The sequence below is a fragment of the Xyrauchen texanus genome, chromosome 39 (genome assembly GCF_025860055.1).
Source record: "Xyrauchen texanus isolate HMW12.3.18 chromosome 39, RBS_HiC_50CHRs, whole genome shotgun sequence".
Taxonomy (NCBI): Eukaryota; Metazoa; Chordata; class Actinopteri; order Cypriniformes; family Catostomidae; genus Xyrauchen; species Xyrauchen texanus.
Genome location: NC_068314.1, coordinates 53,284 through 80,000, shown reverse-complemented (window position 1 = coordinate 80,000; position 26,717 = coordinate 53,284). Strand labels below are relative to the sequence as shown.

General features: G+C 39.2%; 1 protein-coding gene across 4 annotated transcripts in view; it reads right to left on the bottom strand.

Annotated features, from left to right (window-relative positions):
• Window positions 1–11,312: 11,312 nt before the first annotated feature.
• The window catches only part of LOC127633031 (filamin A-interacting protein 1-like), a 39,095-nt gene continuing 23,690 nt past the window's right edge, over window positions 11,313–26,717 (bottom strand). Inside the window, exons 1-2 of one of the 4 annotated variants that reach the window (XR_007969161.1) lie at window positions 13,076–13,162; window positions 11,313–11,739 (exon numbers count right to left, since the gene is read on the bottom strand). Coding sequence is in view for 2 of the 4 variants with exons in the window: in XM_052111891.1 (XP_051967851.1) it covers window positions 11,599–11,739; window positions 19,545–22,320 (2,917 nt within the window). In the remaining 2 variants the exon portion in view is untranslated. Of the gene's footprint in view, window positions 11,740–13,075; window positions 13,163–19,093; window positions 22,321–25,721; window positions 25,797–26,717 lie in introns of those variants that run through there. The other 3 variants (XM_052111891.1, XR_007969160.1, XM_052111890.1) reach the window with 3 other exon arrangements.

Genomic DNA, 26,717 nt, shown 5'->3' with positions numbered 1-26,717 from the left:
TGTGTGTGTGTGTGTGTGTGTGAGTGTGTGTGTGAGAGTGAGTGAGTGAGTGAGTGAGTGTGTGTGAGTGTGTGTGTGTGTGTGAGTGTGTGTGTGTGAGTGTGTGTGTGAGAGTGAGTGAGTGAGTGAGTGAGTGAGTGTGTGTGTGTGTGTGTGTGTGTGAGAGTGAGTGAGTGAGTGAGTGAGTGAGTGTGTGTGTGTGAGTGTGTGTGTGTGTGTGTGTGAGTGTGTGTGTGAGAGTGAGTGAGTGAGTGAGTGAGTGTGTGTGTGTGAGTGTGTGTGTGAGAGTGAGTGAGTGAGTGAGTGAGTGTGTGTGTGTGTGTGTGAGTGTGTGTGTGTGTGTGTGTGTGTGTGAGAGTGTGTGTGAGTGAGTGAGTGTGTGTGTGTGTGTGTGTGTGTGAGAGTGAGTGAGTGAGTGAGTGTGTGTGAGTGTGTGTGTGTGTGTGAGTGTGTGTGTGTGTGTGTGTGTGTGTGTGTGAGTGTGTGTGTGAGAGTGAGTGAGTGAGTGAGTGAGTGAGTGTGTGTGTGTGTGTGAGTGTGTGTGTGTGTGTGAGTGTGAGTGTGTGTGTGAGAGTGAGTGAGTGAGTGAGTGTGTGTGAGTGTGTGTGTGCACAGTGACATGCTGCAGGAATACACTGATGTATCTGCATATAATTTAAAGCCGCAGCAGCAGAAATTACAGCTCTGTGATGAACTGTTCTTGTGGATCTGAACCGCCTTGCATGTTCTGCTTCATTTCTATTAATTACAGGAGACACGTTGTAACCCTGTTAGTGGACATCTTTACATGAGCGAGTCTGACCGTGACACAGATGCACATCCGCAGAGAAAACAAGAGTTACAGACATGTGTTTCATTCAAGCAGCTTGTTTCAGAACTTTCATGTAAAATAATGAGGATTTATCAGATCACTCAGAGATCAATCTTGATATGCAGTACACACACACATTTAGCACATGTCCCATCAAATATGTTTGATCATATTCAATAACATTTTTAAAGATATTTGTGTCACAATATCACACTGAAGTGAATATATTACTATAATAATATACTAATATTAGTATATTATTAGTTTTAAATCCTTTCTTTACTTTGGTTTGACAATTTCTTTGTTTTTTTTTCATTAATATTAAATACAAAGAAATATTCCAGGTCTTTTCTCTGATCTAAATGTTTCAAACAGAACATATAAGTGAATGGTGACCAGGACTCTGAAGGTCCAAAAAGGATTTAAAATCTGCATAAACATAATCCATATGACATAAGAGTTTAATTAATGTCTTCAGAAGTGACCCAATCAGTGTAAGAACAGAACAAATGTTGGCATTGCAGTCTCCAGGCACGATCATGATAGTTGTATTCTGAGTTCTGGTCACCATTCACTTGCATTATATGGAGCAAGGAGCTGAAATATTCTTCTAAACATCTTCGTTTGTGTTCTGCAGAAGAAAGAAATCTGGGATGACATGAGGGTGAATAAATGATGAGAGAATTTCCATTTTTAGGTGAACTGTCCCTTTAACTTCACACTTTATTATCCAGTTTGTGGCCACTGCTTAAATGATCAAGTTCTAATGAATAAAAGTTAAAGTGTCTGAGTTTGACCAGAGCATGTTCCTGAAAGTCTACTGCGCACACAAGCAGATATGTTCCGGAGAACAGGACTGAAGTGACTGACCTGAGATCAGCTGCAGTGGCTCGTCTGATTCACAGTGTCGTTACTGCCACCCAGTGACTGATCTGAGAACAGCAGCTCATACACTTGTTTCTGGACTCCCACGTGAATTTCAATGACTTATTTGTGATTTCAGTTGATGATTTCAAAAGATTGCTTTGAACAGATTACACAACAAAACGATGAGATTGCAATATTTCAAAATGAGGTGAGCACAATTAGAAAATGTACATTGACTATTACAATTTCCATGACTCTTCCAGGCCTTAAAATCACATTTTTAAAATGGATTAATATTGCAGGATTCTCCATTCATGATATTTACTGTAAACATGTTTACAATATGAAGACCAGAGCTGTTGACATTAAGTTCTGTGGAGAATATAAATGTGTTTTTAATCCATTTCTAAAGGATTCAGACAACGTTTAAAAAGTGCAACACTGACAGACAAGACAAACCATACGGCACATTTACATACAAATATATTTACAATCCAGCTGCACAACTGCAGAACAGATTCAGAAAAAAGTATTCAGATGAGTCACTGGACACTCCTCGTGACGTTCTCTTGTTTCCACTGATGCTCCTCACTTTATATTTCATTTCATCAGATATGTATTTCAGGTCAGTTTGAACAAGGGCTGATTTGTGTGTTTTTCCACTCTGATGTTCATACAGGACTCTATCCAGCTCCTCTAAACACACACACACACACACACACACACACACACACCACTCGACTCGCACCGCAGCCGCTTTAAACCAACAGGTTAAGATCATCATTCACTGACTTCTGCTCTCTAAACAACATTTATGTTTCATGCTCAACTTAAGCTTTTGAACTCATCCCTAAAGTAAATTCTTGTGAATAGACTTACAGTGGAAGTCTATGGGGAGAGAGTTGTGGAGGGGTTCAAAGTAGAATGTGTAGTTTGTATTTTTGTTAAAGCGCTCAATGTGTGTTTGTTGTTTGTGTAAATGGTCAGCACTGCTTTCTAAGTGGATGAATATATCAGCAGGGTGTTGGGCATTTACACATCGTTACAGTTGTAACAGAGGAGGTCTGTGAGTGATTCTAGTGTCATGTAACATGTATGTTTATGTCGTGTGGCTGTGGATCTGATGTGTGTTCACCTGTGCAGTAGTTGTCGTTCTCTGTGTTTGTGCAGTGTGGCGGTACAGAACTCCGCTAGCGTGTTGTTACAGTGCTGCTGATGCGTGTTATGAGTTATTGTGTCCCACCGCGGCAGCTCGGTGGTCAAACAACACAACAACACCACAAACTCCAGAAGTTTCTGCCGTTCAGCATTCTGCAGGAGCAAAACACCTCACACACGAGCGCTGAAATAGAGACAAACTAAATAGAAGTGAGCTGCAGTTATAAACGTGACTATTCGAATGCTGACCAGAACAAACTGAACCCAACTTTTATCATCAATAACCGACCCTTTACTAAATCATTGCACTTCACTGGTTTCTGATGTTGTTCTGCTATGGTTTCAGATTGATGATGTTTGACTGGATTACAATGTAAAAATCCAATGTTTTTTTTCTGGCATATTACAGCTTTCTTGGAAGTCTTTACAAATCAGGTCGAATCACCCACAAGTCCTCTTTAGGAACATTATCTATCATTTATAATACATGAAATGATCACCTCTGTGAAGGACGTTATAAAGATTCAGGCCGAACATTTGAAATGAAGTTGATGTAATTCGGGGTTAAAAGTCTAAAATGGGTGAAACTGACACAGAAGTCTACGGAAGGGTTGATCAACTTTTCTGCGATTAATCACATATTCAGCTGTTGTCGTGAGTGAAGAAGCTGTATTAGACTTTAATAGAAGAAGATGAAACCAACGACTTTTAATGAATTATAAATACTGTGTTCCTTTAAAGAATAAATTGATCTTTTAATTCAGTGAACAATGTATTACACTGCAAATATATAAATATCTTTTTATCTTGATTTTCAGTAAAAACTTCTTAAAACAAAATACATTTATTGAAGCAAAATTGCACGAGAGATTTCCCTGGAAACGAGATAAAAATAAAAGTTAGTGATATGGATGAAAGAAAGATTTGCCGGTGGGATACAGAGAAAACCTGGATTCCAAGGGAAAACTCTTACTCCATTGGGAAATAGTGTTTCATTGTTTTTAACATTAACAGCACCAAATTTTGAGAGATTTCTCTGTAAACAAGACTTAATATCTGATGCCAATATGCTTCAGGTAATCTTGTTTAAGGGCATTTAGATATTTATTTATTTTTAAGAATATAAAACTAAAATATGTTGTGTAGGATCATGTATTAGTTGAGCACTACTTGAAGATGAAGTTGTGCTGCTGGTTACTTCTGATCATGCTGGTAGTCGTCACATGATGAATTATCAGTGACGTGTTGTTATCTTGACAGCCAGTAAGTGTGGTCGAGCTCTCCTGAAGCAGTGAATGTCCCGGTTGGATCCGAGGCGTGATTATGGGATGGATCTGTAGACGTTGGTCTTGTCCTGCTGCAGATCAGGGTGGAAAGAGTTCTGAAAAATCTTACTCAAGTAGAAGTACTGTTACTTTAGTGTGAGTAGAGTAAAAATTTAACAAATTTAACAAATTTAAAAGTACTCACGAGTACTGAGTTGCCCCATTATAATGAACGCTGTATGCCAACTATTAAAATACATCCCTTATCTGTGATACTATGATAACACCACATGACTCTGATTCCAAAACATAAAAGGAAGACATGATAACAGAAATTACAAGAATAAAAAGTTCTTTTCAAACACTGATCAACATTTTAAATCGTAACGTATGAAACAATTATATTAACATTAAAGGTTTATGTATAGGGTCTAAATTTCCCTTAATGCCGACAGAGCGTTATTGTTGTGCATCAAACATAAAACGAGAAATGCTAAATAAGCAGGATCACTTGGCACGTCATGTCTTGCACAATAGAGGAGGAATTATCATGGATCCTAAATTCTTAAACCATACAATCGTGTCATCCCTAATTCAATGCATACTCTTAAATATCATCTCAAATATTCAGAAAAAGCATTAGGGTTAACTTTTCATGAACAAAATGTACCTTTCAGAAAATCACAAATCTTGCTCATCCTCAACACGAAAAACGACTGATCATTTCTGTGGACGCCTTCAACGTCTTCACTGACTCCACACATGACCCATGTGATATATTTCTTATATGCAACAAAAGAGAAACATATTTGAAATCCAAAATTGATTAATGAATCATTCATTCAAAATAAATGAATCAATACACCAAAACTTCAGAGCAGCTTAATTTGGAAATCTTCAAAAATCTTTATCAAACAATTGAACCCACAGACCTCAACCAGCCTCAAAATAAAGCAAAAACTAGAAGATTTCAATAATTAAAAATGATCAAAATCCATTGGATAGCTTTATAACAATGTCAGAAATAATAGAGCAAATAACAAATCTGAAATGATAGAAAGCATGTGGATAAGACAACATGAGCAGCCCCACATCATCAAAGCTTTAGTCACAATATTCAATCAGGTTTGATTGGTCTGGTCTCTTCCCAGAGATCTGGTCTGAAGCACTGATCACCCATAAATTTAAAAAAGGAGTCAATTTGACCCCAACAATGACTGTGGCATTGGTGTGGGCAGTGCCCTAGGGAAGTTATTCTGCAGCATAATAAATACTCATATAGTCACACTCATTTCAAAACACAACATCCTAAATAAATCACAAATTGGCTTTTTACCTAAACAGCGCACATCCGACCACATTTATGCTCTTCATACTCTAATTAACAAAAACATCAATGACAAACAAAGACAAATATTTGCATGCTTTGTAGATTTCCAAAAAGCATTTGGCTCAATTTGGCATGATGGTTTATTTGACTTCTTTAAATTGGCATTGGTGGAAAAACATTTGATATCATACGATCCCTGTACACAAACAGTAAATGTGTAAGCACAGAACAGAATTCTTCCAGCAGGGACGTGGAGTGAGACGGTCTGACTCTATTCAACATCTCTATCAGTGATTTTACAGCAGTATCTCTGGCCTCGCTCTTCACGACACTGAGGTCAAATGTCAGCTGTATGTAGATTTAGTCCTGATGTCTCCACAGCAGCGGGTCTTCAACAGATACTGTCAGGAGACCTTACAGTCAGCCTGGACTAAACCAGAGTCATGATGTTCCACAAGAAGTCCACACAAATCCCAGTTCAGCTACAGAGGAGGGGTCCTACAGCAGCTGCTATCTGGGCATTGAGATCAGTGCATCTGGGGGATTCAGTCTGGCGGGGAAAGGATTGAGGTAAAAGGCTCGGAGGGCATGCAATTAAATCACGATTCGGCCTTATGAAATTACCAATTCAAATATGGATTAAACTATACAACTCCATCATTAAAGAAATTTTATTATATTGATGTGAAATTTGGGGACTAGTCTTAAATCATAAAACTGCAGTAGAAACAATTCAGTTGGAATATGCAAAGAATATTTTGGGGGTACATAGAGGCACTTCCAATACCCATAAACGTTGAAATACAGAAGAGATCTGTTCAATTCTGAGCCCGAGTCTATAAGTTATAATGAGATCCCACCAGTGCTTTATCCTCTAAACACACTGGCTCTTAAACTAATGAAACTCAACCCGTCATTGACTCCAGGTACAACTCTAAAATCATTATTAAACACATTGAGAAAAATCGAAAAGATACTCATGATAAATCATTACGAACTCAAATTGACCTCCAAAACATACTCCAGTGTTATTCCGCCCTAAATAGAACCACAAAATTGGTAAACTACTCATCAATGAAACCATTTAAAGAGAGAAACATTACTGATGTAACCTCCGGTCCCTGATGGAGGGAACGAGACGGTGTGTTGATGAGTTGACACTAGGGTTCACACTTAGGAGCCCAGACATCCCTGATATTTGAGAAAAGGCCATTGAGAATTGGCATTGGGATTTGCATGCCACTCCCTCAGACATACAGGTATAAAGGAGTGTCACCTGCAAACACACATTCAGTTTTCGCACTGAGGAGCCGAGCCAAAGACCTGGCCATTTCAACAGTTGGTTCACTGTTGTGGCAAGAGGGACACAACATCTCGTTCCCTCCATCAGGGAACGGAGGTTACATCAGTAACCGAGACGTTCCTGATCTGTCACTCACTCAACTTTGTGTTGATGAGTTGACACTAGGGGTCCCAATGGAAAACGCCACAAGAGCTGAACCGGGTTACGCAGACTGGTGGTGCAGCAAGCTGTCGTATAACTACCCCAACACACTGGCAGGCATGAAGCGGTCCCCTTAAACCTCGGGGAGTGGCTAACTGCTCCAAAGTTTAAGGGCTGGCTGGCCCAGGTATGCCATGGTGATGGCGTCGATAACCCAGTGAGTGATCCTCTGCTTGGAGACAGTGCTTCCTTTCCGCTGTCCACCGAAGCAGAAAAAGAGCTGCTCTAAGCTTCTAAAGCTCTGCGTGCGATCCAGGTAGATACAAAGAGCACGCACCAGACACAGCAACGCTAAGGCTGGGAACCAAGTCTGGGGGGGTCATTGAGGGGCCACTACAAGGATCTGCTCCTTGTCCTCCCTGACATTGCACAACGTCTGTCCAAGTAGGCTCACTGGGGAAAAACGCACTCTTGCATAGCCCCAGGGGCCATGGGGACTTATACATTTCCAAAGTCAGGAAACGGGCAGGAAACATCACTGCAGATCCATCTCACCCCGGACACAACCTGTTCCAGCTTCTCCCCTCAGGTAGGCGCTACAGAGCAATGTATGCCAAAACCAACAGACACAGAAACAGTTTCTTCCCACAAACCATCACTCTGATGAACAGCTGATTTCTGACTCACAGTGTCAGGAACAATTCCTGTGCAATTACCCAGTAACTCTGTCTCTAATCAGCCACATGTTTACTGGTTACTACTTAATTTTATTCACCATTTCAGAGCTGTTCATACTGTTCATACTGTTCATATTGTTATATTGTCATATTGTATATACTGTATACCAATCCACCTTCCTCAAGTCACAACTCCTACACAAAATACTTATACTATTTATTCCAGCATCCTTTGCACTATGCTTCATCGCACTGTGTACATGTATATCACATCCACCTCCGACATGTACATAATAATGATAATAATAACTTTACTCCTGCATCCTTTGCACTCTGATCACTGCACTATTTGTCAATATGTCTATATTGTTTTTGTTCATGGTGTGTATATTTGTGTTGTCTACACTGTAGCCTGTGTCTGATTTTATTTTATTATTGTGTTATTGTATTTTTGTATGAGTAAGCACATCGTGAGCAATGTACAATCCTGAGTCAAATTCCTCGAATGTGTACACATACCTGGCAATAAAGCTGATTCTGATTCTGATATTACACATTAAAAAATGGTATTTTGCCTCCACCTGCTGGCTAAAATATGTAATGTCACAATATTAAATGTAAAGAGACAGATAGCTCTTAACACATCTGCACTACTCTTACACTTTAATTTAGGATGATGAACACAAGCAGAGTGATACACACACAGTAAAGCGTCCGAGTAGTGATGGTGTCAGGGCTCATGGAACAACTCTCGTCCAATCAGATTCGAGGATCAGAAATAACTGTTGGATATCAAATATTAACACTAACTAATATGTTAATTATGGAAGAAGGGTTTTATATTCCTAAGTAATTATTCAAGACTAGTAAACAGTCAGTAATAAAATAACAATAAAAAACAACAATGAATAGATTAAAAATAAAAGAACAAAAACTACAAAACGAAAATTCAGTGCTTTCAACAGCAGAATAAGAATATGAACTTTTTAATAAGTGGCACAGCCGGTTATTTTTTCTTTATTGATGCTTTAATCAGTCTGCTTGTCTGTTCAGGCAAGTGAAACAGAATTTTACAAACAGACCAATTAAAACGTCAATCAAATTAAAAAATCCACTTACAAGCATAATGTCGAAATATTGTATTCAACATTCTCCTATAACAATTTTGTTCTTCTGCTATATAGCTTCTAAAGTAAATGAATGTTGTTTTAAAGGATTTGTACATATTATTCTCGGAAAAAAAAAAAAAAGACGTATTTGTTTCCAGTGTATTATGGGCTAAGACTCTCTCACCTTTATGTTCACTTACATTTACATTTACATTTATGCATTTGGCAGAAGCTTTTATCCAAAGCGACTTACAGTGCACTTATTACAGGGACAATCCCCCCGGAGCAACCTGGAGTTAAGTGCCTTACTCAAGGACACAATGGTGGTGACTGTGGGGATCGAACCAGCAACCTTCTGATTACCAATGTATTATACAGAGCACTTATTACAGGGACAATCCCCCCGGAACAACCTGGAGTTAAATGTCTTACTCAAGGACACAATGGTGGTGACTGTGGGGATCGAACCAGCAACCTTCTGATTACCAATGTATTATACAGTGCACTTATTACAGGGACAATCCCCCCCGGAGCAACCTGGAGTTAAATGTCTTACTCAAGGATACAATGGTGGTGACTGTGGGGATCAAACCAGCAACCTTCTGAGTACCAATGTATTATACAGTGCACTTATTACAGGGACAGTCCCCCCGGAGCAACCTGGAGTTAAGTGTCTTACTCAAGGACACAATGGTGGTGACTGTGGGGATCATACCAGCAACCTTCTGATTACCAGTTATGTGCTTTAGCCCACTCACTTAGCCACCACCACTCACTTCAATCCATCTTTAACTGACAAAAACAAACAATAATAGAGCTGCTTTTATTAATGATAAGGTACACATAGTGTAGGTGACGCATATATTATGAGTCACTATGTTAAAAGCTAGCTGCAGCAAACTTGTGCGAGTGACGAGTGTCCCGTGTCGGAGTGTGCATCAGGCGGGAGAAGATTCAATCTCTTTCCCGGTCACTTCACGCAACTCATAGACGTGCCGCTGACCACACAGAGCAATGCCAGTTTCAGAGTTTATTTTTATTTGACCTTTAATAAAGAATGCTTTAAAGATATAATGCCGAGCTGTTTATTTGTGAAACGGTATGTGTCACAATAATCGTTTAATCTCGAATATCTTGTTTTTATAATCGTTGGAGGCCAAAATCGTTATTGAAAATAATATTTGGTTAATCACCCAGCCCTACCCTATATCTCTGACTGTATATATTCAACTGTATATCAGACCATATACATCTGACCATATACTGTATCTCTGACTGTGTATATCTGACTGACAAAATATATATATACACTGTATATATCGGGCCATACATATGACTGTATATATCCAACTGTATACTATACCCTATAACTGGCTGTATACTGTATATCTGACTGTATATCTTTAAATCTTTTTATTTTTGTAATCCCCACTACTTAGTAGGTCCTCGTGGTGGTGCAGTTACTCGCCTCAATCCGGGTGGTGGAGGACGAGTGTCAGTTGCCTCCGCTTCTGAGACCGCCAATCGGCGCATCTGATCACGTGACTCGTTGTGCATGACACCGCGGAGACTCACAGCATGTGGAGACTCATGCTACTCTCCACGATCCACACACAACTCACCACACGCCCCATTGAGAGAACCACTAATCACCACCACGAGGAGGTTACCCCATGTGACTCTACCCTCCCTAGCAACCAGCCCAATTTGGTTGCTAAGGAGACCTGACTGGAGTCACTCAGCATGAACTGGATTCAAACTCACAAATCATACCTGTGAATGAAAATCCGCCTCATTATCGCCAAAAGTATTTGTAAAAATCCTCATCCAGTTATAATAAATGACTGTTAGTTCATGCATCCTGGTCAGCGCTGAGGAAAATAACAGGTTCCATGTGACTCCTCCATCTAGTTGGGCGATACCAACTCATACAATGGAGGGGGGACTTCAGGTTTTTTGTCTCAGTATGACTGACTCACAGACATGCAATTGCAAGTTATCTCAAATTAAATTAAATATTGCTAAATAAAAATATTTAAACAAGGACAGATTCATTATCGGGCAAATCACCCCCTTCACAGCTTTAGGGAGGGACATGTGCACCCCATCTCCCCCAATTCTACACCAGCGTCTGCCAGTAAACTACAACGAAGTGCAGAAGTGACCCTGTAAAAAAACCTTTGGGGGCAAATAATGTCCTCTTAATGAATCAAATCCAGGGGGCAAATATTGCCCCTTCATGTAAAACTTCATTTCTGACACTGGTGCAATCCATGAACATGAACATTTTGTGGTGTTTTGTATCTTAAATTGTGATTTTCATACATGATGTAAGTATTATTCTTCTCTTCAGTCGCTGAGAATCGTGTTTGAAACCACAGTTAATACATGTTAATAAAACTAGCCTAAGACGTCTTGTGTGGATTGACTGATTGAGTTCAATCCTTCTGCTGTATGTGACATTATATTTATTTATAGCAAGATTTCACAAGTCAGTTTTTATGGTAACATTTACAATATCTGTATAATGAATCTGTGCACTTGCAAGGTGATTGTTAATATCATGTAATAATACCAATAATCATATGCCAATGAACCCAAATATCAAATGATTTCAGTCTGATATGCATTATATAAAAACCTTTTATTGGCATCTAGATTTCATACAGCAAAAAGCAAATATTGCAATAGTGCATTATTGCTCTAATATCAGTTATTAATCACATTGATGTGTTAGAGGGAATCTACGCAACATATTATTATCAATGTAATAAGACAACGATGTGCTATAATTATGTTTAGCCTTGGAGAAATAAAAACAGCACCATAAAAATAAAAGGTCATGATTTATAGAGTTTGATCACAGTGTGTTTGAACTGGATAAGAAATGTCATTACAGCACCACAAATAAACATCCAACAACACAAACTGCTGAGCTCATGACTGAGTCGTTCGGCTCATCATGTTGGACACACATTTCCCAGATTTCAGGGGGGTTTGGACGGCACTGTTTGATCCTTTTGATTTGGGTTTGGGAATTCTGGTGGGTCCAGAGCGTCGGAATGATTCCAGAGGAGTCTGTGATGGGACAAATATAGACTTGATCAGTTTCGAGCCGAGCTCTGCTGACACAGGAGGACATTGAGTTGGTTCTAGTGTATTTTTGAGCAACGCATATTAATTATGCAGGATTATTCATCATATTACAAACATCTCTACAATTTCCATAAATGCAAGGAGAGGTGTGTGGTGCTGAATGAACACAGGAAGGTGCTCTCAGACCCAATGGAGAACACTAACTCAGTGCTTAGTACACACTGCATACTATTTATAAAATAAATACAGTGGCATTTCAGTATAACGGGATGGGTTAGAATAACAATAAACTGTATAATGGGTTTAAATAACTGTATTTACAATATTGCCTTGTCAATACAATATTTCTATCTCTATCTGTTTCTTTCTATTCATCCTTTTCCCTCCATCTCTCTGTCATATCTGTCTATATATATGTCTGTCTGTCTGTCTGTCTATCATTTAGTGCATCCTAGTGTAGCACGCCCGCCGTCCGACTGGCGTTGCTGCAGTGAATGAATTCTGTTTGGTAAAACAATGAGACAGACAAAGTTGTGCTGTTATCAGTAACGAGGCGCTCTTGTAATCGCTTTATTACAATAATTCAAAGATTATTAGTATATCTTTTGTATAATTAAATCACAATATCTTGTGTCACCTTACATGTGACTCACTCAAACAAAACACCAATAAACATGTTATATCACTCTTATAAGTGTCTTTCTTCTTATACTCAGGTAGTATTTTTCTCAAATAACTCAATACTCTTTCCCGTAAAACATACATCACCATGTATTACAGTCTCTGTTGTCTGTGCAAATGTATCCTACTAAATACTGTATACCTAAATAGTTGAGCGAACCATTTAAACTTAATTACAATACCGTAGATATACTCAATCAAAAGATAATTAGAACAACCAAATATCAGCAGTAACCTATATAATAGTATGCAAAAATTATATATAATATTCAAAAATTAACGTTACATATGTATGTATCTACATATATACTTCAGTCTTATAACCCATGGCGATTGCTTAATACATCGCTTTTTATACTATAAACACAATTATAAAGCTATAAACGCTATAAACATCACATTTCATTTGGGTAACAGTGTTCTGGAGCCTCTATCCATTTAGCTTAGATAATACTAATACCAGGCCTAACGCGGCACGTCCGCGAATGAAACGTAATTTTCATAAACACAACACCGTCTCTATTAAACATCTTTACTTTACTCAGGAAATGTATAAAACCCTCTTAAAACCGTATACACACGGTATCAACATATATTGTTTCATGTTTTTATGTCCATGGTGATTGATTTCACCCACCTGTTTGGTAAAACAATGAGACAAAGTTGTGCTATTATCAGTAACGAGTCGCTCTTGTAATGGCGGCTTCTTCTCCGCGACTCAAAGTTACTCAGATAATCTCCGATCAGCACACTGTCTCCCCCTACTGTCCACTGAGTGTATTACTCACCACAAATCCAGCACAATAACAGTAATTGAAACAATATCATAAACACAATAAAATAAATCAAATACATAAAGAAAAATAGAATTATTCCTGTGACTATACATACAGGGTGTCACACTAGCAACCAGAACCCACTGACTGCCATTCAAAATGGCTTAGATGGATATCACCTGATCAGAATGTCCTACAGACATGAGAGTTGGCTTGTTTGAATTGGGTGAGCATTCAGTCTTCAAGTACCAGCATGGAAACTACTAAGCCATGCCCTAGCAACCATATAGAGCACCCTAGCAACCAAAACCCTTTGACAGCCATTAAAAACAACTAAGATGATTATCTCAGGATCAGAATGTCATAGAGACTTTCTGGTTGAATTATTTCACTCAGTATGGCAAGGAGCCTTTTGAGTACCACCTTGGTAACTGCCTAGCAACCAGATGTGGTTACCCTAGCAACCAAGTAACAAATCCCATATCCCTGCACCAGAAAATGGTAAAGACTTCTGGGTTGAATTATTTCACTCAGGATGGAAAGTAGCCTTGATAAGTATCACCCTGGCTCTATAATAACAGGATGCTATTTATGCTGCATCACACACCTCACATGCCCTCATCAGACTGCTTGTGAATGGATCTTGTCATCTGAAGAATATATATATATATATATATTGTATTTTAATTCAATTTCGCCTAAAATGTCTTAATCATTGGCAGTCTGATTTAGTGATGGGTCAGTAAATAAGCTGAAACATTGTAGCCTTTGTCCGTTTGTGAGTGGAGCGCACACAGAGTGTTTCTGCAGTGAAGTGTGAATGTCTCCTGAGGTTTGTGTGACGGATCTGATTACTGCACAGTCGGCACAAACGCTCGCAGGACTCTGCCAGACAGTGATGTCATCACACAAGAGTTTACAAAGCATGTCAGCGTGTCACAGTTACTGCTGCACATCTGCAAATCCATTTCTACTGAGGAGAATCCAGTGATTCAGTTCTCCAACATCAGACCCAACCACTGGCTGCAGGACCTTTCTATGAAACACTCTTTTCCATTTTGGAATTGTGACGTATTTATTTATTCATTATTTTATTCTCAGAACCAAAGTACATTTGTTTCTGGCCTCCTTTCATTAGTCAACAATCTTCTTCCTCACCCGACCCGTTATTTCTGTCAGTGTGTGAACGGGTGGATGTTATGTTTGAAAAATACAGAACAATTATGAATGTTCAATGAGAATATCAGACTCTCATGACTTCCTCAAAAATCAATGATATGATATGTGTGAGTGAGAAACAGATCAATATTTAAGTCCTTTTTTTACTATAAATCTCCACTTTCACTTTCACATCCAGCTCCCTACTGGTTGATGCTGTTTAAAGGTGGAGATTTATAGTAAAAATGTGCATTGTATGGACCTACAGAGCTGAAATATAAAAAAAGATCTTCATTTGTGTTCTGCAGAAGAAAGAAACTGGGATGACATATGGGGGAATAAATGATGAGAGAATTCTGATTTTTGGAAGAACTGTCACTATAAACTGATCAAGTATTTCTCTCAACTCTCCGACTGTTGCTGTGACCAAATCACTCCGAGACAATTAACCTTCACATTTATTTTCATTTATTATAATGCGTAGTATTAAAGGAAATATTCAGAATGGAGACAGGAAACATTATGTGGAAAACTGGGACAAAAGGAGGAATTGAACCCGGGTCCTGCTGCATGACCTTACCATTACAGCAACACAAAAGATTGTAAAGTGTGTAAATAGAAAGTGCTATTTATTTTCTTTCATATTTAATCAAATTTTTTATCTATTTATTTTTTAATTTCAACATTTTGTCATGGCAAAGTTTTGGTGTTAATGTGTTTTTTTATATTGGAAATAGTATTTCAAATAATTAAAATATAAACGATTTACATTTTAAAAGAAATATCTTTATGATTGGCTGTAGGTTTGTGTAAAAACTGAATTCTCCAATAAAATATATATTTAAAAAATATATTGTCATTGCATAAAATGCAATTTTTAATAGAATATGTTCATAAATAATTTTGTGCTGTTTTCAATTTCTGTAGCATCTCTGACATTATAAGCGCTTTATTACTGATCTGTGAACTGTGTGTGTGCAGATTCATCAGGACGAGTCAGACGGCATGAACACACAATGAGCATTAAGTAAACGTGTCCTCCCTCTGGAGTCACAAACACTTCCTGTATGCCAGCTGCTGTCACCATGGAAACCAAACTCTTGGTCTGTTTGGGATTTGGATCATGTTCTGCATTTCACAGTCCTGCTAGAGGAGTTTCTCATGATCACATTAACCATTACCTGCTCAACTGAATAACTGAACCCAGTCTAAGATGTGTTGCTGGTCTAAACCGGATTAAGCCGGTTTCACAGCCTGTCTAAGATCTTCCAGTTTAACTCCCAGCATGACCAGCTGACAAGTGCCCAAACCCGCCAAAACCAGCAAACCAGACCAGCCTGAATAACCATCTTAGTCTAGTTTCACTGTTTTTTCAGCCTAAACTGGTTTGCTGGTTTTATGGCCACCAAGATGATTTGCATTATTAATGATTACCTGATATGTAGATCAGAGCTGGTGTCTCAGATCTTTCTGATAAACAGTGATAAATACAAATAAATAAATGCAAGTGACCGTATAACTGTGTTTAGTTATGAAAGCAACACAATCAGTCGTAATGGAGGAGAAAACACATGCACATACCGTGTCTGTTCAATGCAGGAAAAATCAGATTTTTTACAGTGACATTTCCAGCTGCAAGTTACATTTGGCCCATTCGGCTTCTTTTCTGTTCAGACTGCACTCGCTTTTAATTGCGAGTCCACATTAGTTGTCATTGTAACAATGCAAACTCGTGTAGGGTCCCCATGCATCAGAGTTTAGCAGTGGATGTTTCCCATTGATTCTCTCTTTCATGAATGTCAAATGAACACATTCGTCACAGACAACAGTGTAAAAAGGGGAGAGGTGTGATATGCACACTTTGTTGCTCCTGTCATTTAGAGATGGGTGTTCTCTAAGCCCTATTCCCTGTAGTCCCCAATGTTTCGTTTCTTCATTGTAATTAAATGTGTGTCAAGGCAAAGGTGAACCTGACAATGAAGTGTAACCTTACTCAGACCCTAAACCGGATCATGAGAGTAATGAAAAATGCCCTGTTGTGTATGTGTTGCTTGGTGTACAAGTCTCCTATAATTTTCCAATTCTCATAAGACTGTGCTGACTGATACGCATGAACAAAAATCGATTTTCAAACCACCTACAAATGTAGTTTGGTTTCAGGGGCGGATCATCCGGGGTGGAATCAAGTGGCAAATGCCACACTAAGTATGATTTATAGTTAAAAAGTACATCAATATTGATATTTTTCACACCAAAAGTGATCGTATCGCTTTAGAAGACATTAATGTAACCGCTGGAGTCGTATGGATGATGTTTATGCTGACTGTCTGGGATTTTTGGAGCTTCAAAAGAGAAATCTCCATTCACTTGCATTTTAAGGACCAGCTGAACTGAGATAGTTGACTGTTTCTTCAAATGTGTTCTGCTGATGAAACAAAGTCAAACACACCTGAGATCTCACAAAGTAAATAATGAGAGAATTTCCATTTTGGGGTGAACTATCCCTTTAAGAATGACTGCTGATCAAAACAGGTAACTTAAAAGAATTTTACTGTGCGTACATAATTAATATTCATGAGTTTTGCAGCGGTACAATTTTCTGAACTGTTTATTTTGATTTAGGACTAAGTTTGTGTTAATGTTTCCTCTCAAATGGATTATTCCAGCTGTTACAAGATGACAAGCCTACAGGACTTCATTAGAATAACATGGGATAAGCACGCGCTCTCCATCCGTGGGTACACTTAACAAAATAAATCGACACGGCCTGTAATGTGGTGACGTTTAGTCCAGATAATCTGAAGTTAAGGAACTGTAATGACTGTGTGGAAATCAGGAGAAGGCAGACAGGGAATTCGGATCTAAATGCGGTTTATTAACAACTAAAACACAAACACTGGAACAAATGAAAAGTCCACAATGGGAAAAGTAAACTCAAACACAAAATAACGCACTGGTGAACACAAGTTGACAAACATCCACGAAGGGCAGGGTTAACTAGAACAAACACGAGTGAAGATGGCAACACAAACACGAATGAAGCACACACGGGCATAAACACGAACATGAAACGATAACGACTGACAAAGGGAAGGGGAGAGAGCGGGGTTTAAATAAACAGACAAGGTAATGACAAAATAACAGACAGGTGCAGACAATAACACAGTGATCAGGGCTGGGAGTGTGATCCGGGAATTGTGGGAAGTGCAGTTTCACACACGGACAGTGAGACTCAGGGCGGACAACAGGGAAAACGTGACATGGAACGGGATCGGTGACGGGTGAAACGGAAAACACGGAGCAGACAACAAGCAAACGTGACATAAACGTGACTAGTGAGACAGAGAGCACAGGGCAAACAACACGGGAACATAACAGGAACAGAATATGTTGATGTTTAATAGACAATGTTTTGGTACTCTGGAGATCAATACTTTTATTGTTATGCAACTTTTATTTGACTTTTATTTGTTTTAATGTTGGCAAATCAGTATCAAAATGGTTACTATGTGGTTCCTGTTGAAGGGCAGTTTTGAATTATTTAATAGTGAATCCAATGAATGAACTATTACTTGTTGCAATGAAGCTTGTTACCTTAATCCACGAGAACTACACATGGGCACTTTGGTGATGTCACCGCTCATAGTCTGCATGCTAGATCTGCCCCTGTTTGGATTTCATGTGTTTTTCTCCCGTTCAGCCTGTGTGAACGAGGGATGTACACAGATATTCAACATTCGGTTAACCGTTCAATGTGCCGCTATTAGAATACCAAAATCACTATTGGATTATTCTACACAAGAAATAGAGGTCTTCAACCCGAGCCGAACGTGAGAGTGATTCACCATCAGGCAGAGGAGCATCACGTCTGATTCACAGCTGTTCTCCAAACACTCCAGACTGAATCCATTTAACGCTTGATAGAGTCCTTGACCACTCACTCACTTGTGTTCTGTGTGTGTGTGTGTGTGTGTGTGAGCTCCTTCCTTACCGAAAACTTCCTGTTTCATACAATAACTGTGTGTGTTTGACAGGAGTTTATTTAAAATACTACATTGCATTAAAGAAGTTTTCATCTTTTTCACCAGCGCATGTAAACTCATCACATTAATGCTGTAACTTTCTGATTTTCCATTATATCATTACACAAAACTGTCATTCTTTCAGTGTTTTGGACTGCAGCAGTAACTATGACATCAGTCAATGAACTTATCCATGCAGAACAATTATCATTCTCTTATCACCTCATGTTCTGTTCACTAAATTACTTGATTTAGGTCATTTACGTTATATAACGTATTGTAAGATTGCAGAAATTGAGCAAGAAATTTCTTTTTGTTGGGAGGAGAGACATCATCTTTTTCTGTGTCTTATTAGTAACTAAACATATTCTTTTAGCGTCCTAATGGAATAGTTCACACAATAATGAAAATCTGTCATTGTTTTCTCTCCCTCATATCACAGTCTTTCTTTTGCCTGTGGAACAGACCGGCAGAATGCAGCCTCAGTCACCATTCACTGCATTCATTGTAAGGATAAAGATTAAATGATGAATGAATGAAAGAATGTATTTGTAGGTGAACTGTCCCTTTAAGAAGTCTTTCTATGTCTTATGAAAGGCTCAAAGTATATCATGCACCATACATCATGAATGTCAAGCATTTGTATGTCTATGCATGTTTATCTCACTATGTAATATGTAAACTCACTCAAATATTTAAGAAAACAATAAAGCTTCTGATAACATTGCCTCATTTTAATAATCAAAAAAGACAAATCCAACATAAAATGGGAGTGGAAAATGACATATAAACCAAAAATAAATGTAATTGTACATCAATCAATGTGACATTCATTTTTAGGGTACAGAATTATTTGCTATTGTTAGCAAAAACAGTAAGCGCACTGAAAGTTAGTGAAAATGCACAAGTGCTTGTTTACATATCATGCACATAATCAATTCACTATTAATCAAACAAAAACAAACAAATCAATAGAAAAAAATACATTCAACATGGTTAGCCACTACTGCAGTCAAGGTCGACAGATATCTGAGGGTGTGGAGTTGCAAAGGATCAAAGGTCGTGGGTTGATGAGATTGGGGAGGGCGGGTACTCTATTCTACAATCACTAATTATGGGCAAATCTGGGTCAGTCACAGATATTACTTACTGTAATTTGTGCGGGTCGTGACATTGGAGTGGCTGTGGGTTTGATCATGATACTGCTTGTGATTTTGGCAGTAGTGCCATTGGTTATTACCGGAGTCCGTTGCTCCTGCCCAAGAGAATAATAGGGGCTGATGATTTTGTCTCCAGTATTCACGGCTTGAATGTAGGGACTCCCTAAGTGAATGTGGATTTTATTGTCATCAGTGGTGATGATGTTTGGACCTGAACTGTTGGACCTCTGCAGTTGCCAGCTGTTCTGTCTTTCGGGGCTCACACGGAACACAGTGTGACCTCCAACAAGCTCCACCGGCTCGACTCTGTCAGGGGTTCCAGTGGTCACAGACACAATCTGAATGGGCGACAAGGCTCGGTCCGGGCTGACAGACCCACAGGAGTCAGAAGTGTGCGTTCGGGTGAGTGGTGACATGGAGCGATTGGGTGTGCTCTGGCCCCTTGGACTCTCTGGAGGAGGCGATCTCTTGGTCTTGTTTGAAGGCGAAATTGAATTCTGCAAGATTGTAATTCGCTGTTTCGGAGAGGCGCCACTTGTCGGGATGACTGCTGTACTTGTGTAGGACTGGGCATTCTCTGTGGTGGGACTGGTGATCTCAAGAGTGGCCGTGTTGTGGCTGTGGTCAGGGGACACTTTGATATGGATAGGTTGACCTGGACTGTTCGTAAGGACCATGTCCCCTTGCTGGTCATGACTGCCATTCTGCCTTGCTTGTATCTTGCTACTCATTGGGTGAATTGTGTCTCTAGCTTTCAGGAAAGGTCCTCTAACTCGTCTCATATTGTTGTTAAGATTGTTGACATCGTTAATGATCGATGGACTGCATTTTGTGAGGTTTATCTCATTGCAATTTTCTTCATCCTCTGGATCGCTCTCCACATACAACTTGCCATTGACCAGAGCACATTCCAGTGGTGGAAGACTCTTGTAGTTTGGGAGCAGATTGTCTGTTGGGTCTGTCTGCACCTCCTTTGTGGAGATCAGGAGATCTGAGAAACGTCTTCCATTCATGCCCGGCCGAAGGCTTTTACTGAAACGCCGGTATCTCTCCAGCTCTTGAGTGAGGGTCTCCATTTCTCTGGCCAACTCTTTGTTGCGAACATCTTGCTGGGTGAGTCTTCTCTGTAGGGTTGAGTGGTCTGTTTTCAAGTGGCAGATGGACTCCTCTGTGCCCATATAGTCATGGATCTTCTCTTTCAAGGCTTCTACCTCTCGGGTCAGATGACTGGATTTGGCCTCTTCCTCTTTCATACGCTTGTACAGGATGTGCTCTTGGTTGGATTCTTCTTTCTCAGCCAGCTGGTACTTGGACAGTTCCTTCCTGGACATCTCCAGTTCCTCCATGAGGATTTTCGCCCGTTCTTGCTCATTGGAATATCTCTTTTCCAGTGATTCAAACTCGTCCTCCGTCTTCAGAAGATCACCCTCCGCCATCTTCTTCTCCTTCAGCTTCCTCCTGAGGCACTCCACTTCCTGGGCCAAATCGTTCACTCTGTTGTCTTCCTGTTGGTAGCGGTAAGGAACTGGAGACTTCATGTGCTCCACTTTGGACTTGTTCCTCAAGAAATCCCTCTCGACAGCCTCAAGCGACAGAAGTCTCTTCTTCATCATGCTAACTTTGGACTGAAGGTCACTGTTTTTCTCTTCTTCTGTTTTCAGCTTTGCTTTGAGCTCATCCCTCTCTCTAGTGGCTGTACACATCTTCTCCTCAAGTTCAGCCTTCGATCTTAAAGCTTTCTTGCTTTCTTCAATCAGCTTTTCAGTGACAGTGCTGACCATGTCTTGTTCTGCTTGCAGTTTGCCAGAGCCGTTTTGTACCTTGTCCTCCATCAGCTTTAGTTTTTCTGCCATAGCTTTCCTCTCGTCCACGAGCATGACAGTCAGAGTTTTCAGCTTTTTCAGATCTTCTTTCAGTGTCAGCTCTGTTTTCTCCAGATTAACTTCAGCAGCTTCAAGCTCTTTGATCCTGACTCTGAGCACATCTAGTTCATTGGACATGTGTTTGGTCATGGTCCGCTCTTTCTCCAGGTTGCTCTTCAGTGAACTGCACTCTTGTCTGCTCTTCCCAAAGGCGTCCTCCAGTTTCTCCAGCTCCAGGATTCTGTGATTCAGCTTATCCACTTCTGCTTTTAAGCTGCGGCTCTGAATCGACTCTTTGTCCAGCTTCCTGTTCAGCTCCCTGCAAATATCCTCCATCTTGATCAGCTCCTCATCCTTTCCCTCCATTTCCAGCACTCGTTTCCTCAACTTCTCCACTTCTGACACCAGACTGGAGTTTCCACACTCACCCCGGCTCATTTTGTCTCGTAGATCCTGCAGTTCCTCCTCAGCTCTGTGCAAGGTCTTGGTGGTTTCTTCCAGCTCATCTAACTGTCGGCTGAGCGCAGAGAGTTTCTGTCTCAGCTGCCTGTTTTGGGTATCTTCACTGGTCAGTTTGGCCATCATGGTATCCTGCTCTTGGTGGAAATGGTAGGTCTGGTTTCGTAACTCCTCCTCCAGATGCAGAACTTTACTCCCCTCTGCTTGCAGATGGATGTGGGTGGAGCTCAGCTCCTCTTGGGTTTGAGTGACAGTGTTCTGGAGCTCCTGGACTCGTGTTGTCTGTTGATTGAGCTGCTCTGTGAGATGCTGCTGTTCATCTACAACCAGCAGGGCAAAGGACTTCAACTTGGTTAACTCGTCCTTGAGATTTGTCACTGTTTGACAGTTCTCTTCTTCCTTTCTCTCCTGGTATGCCTTTTTGTGATCAATGAGCAGTTTCAATCTGGCAACAGAGAAGAATAGAAGGAAAGCTTGTTAAAATGAAATATACAGATTTTGTTTAAAGCTTAAAATATTTTTGTTGTCATTGTTTGAATTAAAATTGTTGGCTGAAATGGCATTGAATAGGTGTGCCCAATCATTCCAATTTGCTTACCAGTTGTCCTAAAATGCAAGATTAAATTTTTTTTTAAACTTCTGTTAAAAACTGTTTAAAAACAGATGCTTTTTTAAAAGTGTTTTATTTTAGCCTAAAGTAAAAGCCTGTACCTGTTAGCCCTGTTTAACAACAACAACAAAAGCAAAACCAGCTTAGACCAGCCAAGGTTTTGGGAACTTGTTAGCTGGTCAGGCTGAGACCCAACAAAAGGTGATGATAGGCAGAATGACAGTCTTAGTCACCATTCAGCTTTATTGCATGGAAAAAAGGGAAATGGTGACTGAGGTTAACGTTTTGCCTCCTTATGTGTTCCATTGAAGAAATAAAGTCAAACCGGTTTGGAACAAGATGAGGGTGAGTAAATGATTTTAAGAATGTTTTATTCTTGGGTGAACTATTCCTTTAAACCAACTCAGACCAGCAAACCACCATAGGCTGGTTTAACCCAGTGTAGCAGAATTGCAACGTTTGTTTAACGCAATTCAATAATGCCTTTAGGTAAAAGAACTACACATAACAGTAGCTGACACTCTGATTTGAATTGCAAAAAGCACTTACAAGGAGGAAAAAAGAAAATACATGATCAGTGTTGATGCTTGGGTTTCTGGGTTAAACTGTTTATATTAACAGGGAACTGAACAAGTAAAGGCATGTGGGGTTGTCCATGCTCGGGTATGTTGTATGAGAATATATAACTGCGGTATCATTGTAAATAAAACATTGCAGAGTGAAAGTGGGGCAGTATGTGTTCCAGAGCTACACATTTTGAGGGGAAAATCGGGTCATAGTGGCTGGCGCAGGTTTCCTCTGGTCTCAGATTGTTGTGCCAATCTGCACTACAGCGGGCATGTTAGAGGGGAAATGGAAAAAAACCTCTTAATAAGGGGATTCCTGGATTACACAATGCACATTTATAAAGCAGTAAAACTGCTGTTCTCTCTACAGATGGTGTGAAAATCTGCAGCGTTCCTGTTTTAGCTTGGCCTCATTCACTGCATGTAATGCCATTTTGTGACTTCATTAAACATTTGCGGTTCACCATTAAGAGACCAAACGTTTAACCGCATACAGTTGCTCATTATCTGCTGTCTGAATGCTGTAAAATAAAGCATGCTGCAAGAGAACTATGCTCATTGCATTACATCTGTTTAATATTTAATGATCTGAAAATGCTAATTAGAAAATAAAAAGCCACGATAAATGTATTCAGTTGCTCCAATTTGCATACTATCTGTCCTAATTAATATGCAAGATTAAGATTAGCACATCTCAAATCAAAGCACATTGTGAACAGTATGCTAAAGGAGAGCAGAGGGAATATTACTGTGAATCTCTGCATGCTTTAACAGATAATATCGGCAACAACATTTGTGCTACAGAAGAGGCTGGAATGATACTCGCTTATATTTGCTGAATGCGGCACAGTAAAAAAATAAAAAGGTGAGTAAATATGCTTGTATTCTGCACATTTTGACAAATGAAGTAGATCAAAGCTGTGTGTGTAATCCAAAAAAACTGTAGCTAACTATTGAGATGTGTATTTGAGATAGTAGCATCACACATTTTAGTTAGTAACTCCACCACACCGCTGGACACGACACTAAACCCGAACATGAAACACTGATGAGGACAGTTTGAGATGTGATCATTGAGGTCTGAATTCAGCGTTAAAATCAACCGGACTTCAGGAAACTTCTGCACTGCTCAGATTTCAACATGACTTTGTTTTAACCTCGAAGCGTCTGATCCACTTGCACATGTTCCCAACGGCATCGATTTTTACAGAGGAAATTTAATGGAAAACTCTGTCCATGGAAAAAGACTTTAATATGTTCTTGGAAACCCTGCAACAAGGAGTTAAAGTTCCTCATGAATGAGGGTTTGTCAAACATCAAGACAAACGAACTGCAGTACAAAACACGACTAATACATAGAAAGGAATATTCTGGTTTGAACTACTGCTTTCAAATGTCCAGAACTGTTTGTGTTTTGAACATTGGATGTCATTTTTGGTGCCGTATTCTGAGCTCAGATGGATGTGTTGTGGTCGTACTGAACTGTGAATTTGTCTTTAAACGCTGCAGATGAATCAGTCTTGTGTGTGTAAATCATAATGGGATAAAAGACAGAATCATATCACAATAATTCAGAGCAGTTATTGTGAGTGTCCAGCAGACGGCAGACTCAGAATACAGACACGACGATCACACTGAAATTACATTAGACTAAATCTTTAACCTGTAAAACAAAATTTGTCAGAAAAACATTTAGGAAAATATCACTGACAGTATTACAAGGAAAGCAACGATCAGTGATTCAAATCTTCATAAATATAACTTGAAATAGATTTTCAAATGTGTACACAGTGTAGTTAAAGTGATTGTACTTTAATACGGTGTTAATTACAGTATTCTCCTGAATTCATCTCATTCTACACTATAATGTTAATCAAGTTCATTCCCTCTCAACCCTAATAAACATTATTGCATCATAAAATTGAAGCGCTATAAGAATATGATTCATATAAACTAGAATGTGACACATAACTTTCTTCGTGGGCTAAACTGAATGAAGACACTGAAGATATTCTCCTACAGTATAAATGTGTATATTCATGCACTTTCATCAGTTATTCTTGTTACAATGAAAGTTTGACCACAGCACGAGTTTAATGACATTTTGACTAAAGTCTCTATATAATCTGTGTCGAGTTTAAACAAGATTACCCACAAAGAGTTTGATGCAGCTGAACTATTTCATCTTCTTACGATAAAGTTTTACAATTAAAAACATTTTTTTCCACCTGAACTCATATCAACAAGTTTCATGAAATTCTGGCCCCAGTTTGATGAATCTGAAATATCTCAAGTAATACAAAGTCTGAAACTCTGTTGAAAGTTTCATTTACAAACAGTGAAGTTTTACTAAAAGACGTTCCAGCACCACACCTCACATCAGCAGCAGTTTTAACATTCTGCCTTCAATCGAAACATCATATCTTCAATAAAGCAACTTCAATCAACCTTCTCTCTCTTGATTCATTAGAAATAACTTACATTTCCATGCATGACACTTCTGACATTTAATGTAAGATCCCTGACACCAAACACACCTCTCTCTTTAAAGATAAAGATTGTCTCTTTACAGTGAAATGTGTAACTATAACAGACCTCAATGTGTGTGTGTGTGTGTGTGTGTGTGTGTGTGTGTGTGTGTGTGTGTGTGTGTGTGTGTGTGTGTTGTACCTGGTGAGCGTTCATTCGGCTGATCTGAACATTCCAGCAGTGAAACTCAACAATGAGAGGCAGACGGACTGAAGACGCCTAAGACATTATGACATCATCAGCACCACCATATATGGAGCTGCATGACATCATCAGCATGACCATATATGGAGCCTCTCCCAACCATGAACTCATATGTGTGTGTGTGTGTGTGTGTGTGTGTGTGTGTGTGTGTGTGTGTGTGTGTGTGTGTGTGTGTGTGTGTGTGTGTGTGTGTGTGATGAGATTTTCTACGGATTACAACATTACCTTCTGGTTTTCTTCACATAAAGCCATTAATTCACCCAAAGGAAGAAAAATGAACTAACATTTAAAAAATACAGTCATGTACGAGAGAGAGAGAAAAGAGAGAGAGAGAGAGAGAGAGAGAGAGAGAGAGATACTGAGTGTCTGTTGAGTGAGAGAGTAATGACATAAACTTTAAATATTTTTCCTGTAAGAAGCCAAATATCTTTTCTTGTGGCCAGAGATACAGTGAAATTCACAAAATCAAAAGAAATCTTTTTTATTATCTAAGTTTTTATAGTATTTAAATCAGCATAAATTCAGGCAGTACAACAAATATGCCCACTACTATGATTTATATCTACTTTAAAATTTCAATAATATGTTATAGTTTTTTAATTCACATTACAGTCATGAGACGTGGGGCACAACAATGTGCTAAATTTTAAAGTCTTAAAATTTTGTTACAATGCAAAACAAATTTCATAAAAAAACCCCTAGAAACAGGCTTCATTTTCTTTAAGCAAAATATAATTCCCTTTTTCTTTTTTTTTGATTTTGGGGTGAAATGCGAGAACAGTTTTTATGACTTGTTCTCTTTAGTTTCAGTGCTCATTCATTCCTCACTGTTCACACATCAAACACACAATATCCTGAGATTCATGTGAGACACTGGATACAGACGGATGTTTTTAAGTCAGTGAACTCAGAATGTCGAACTACTATGACATC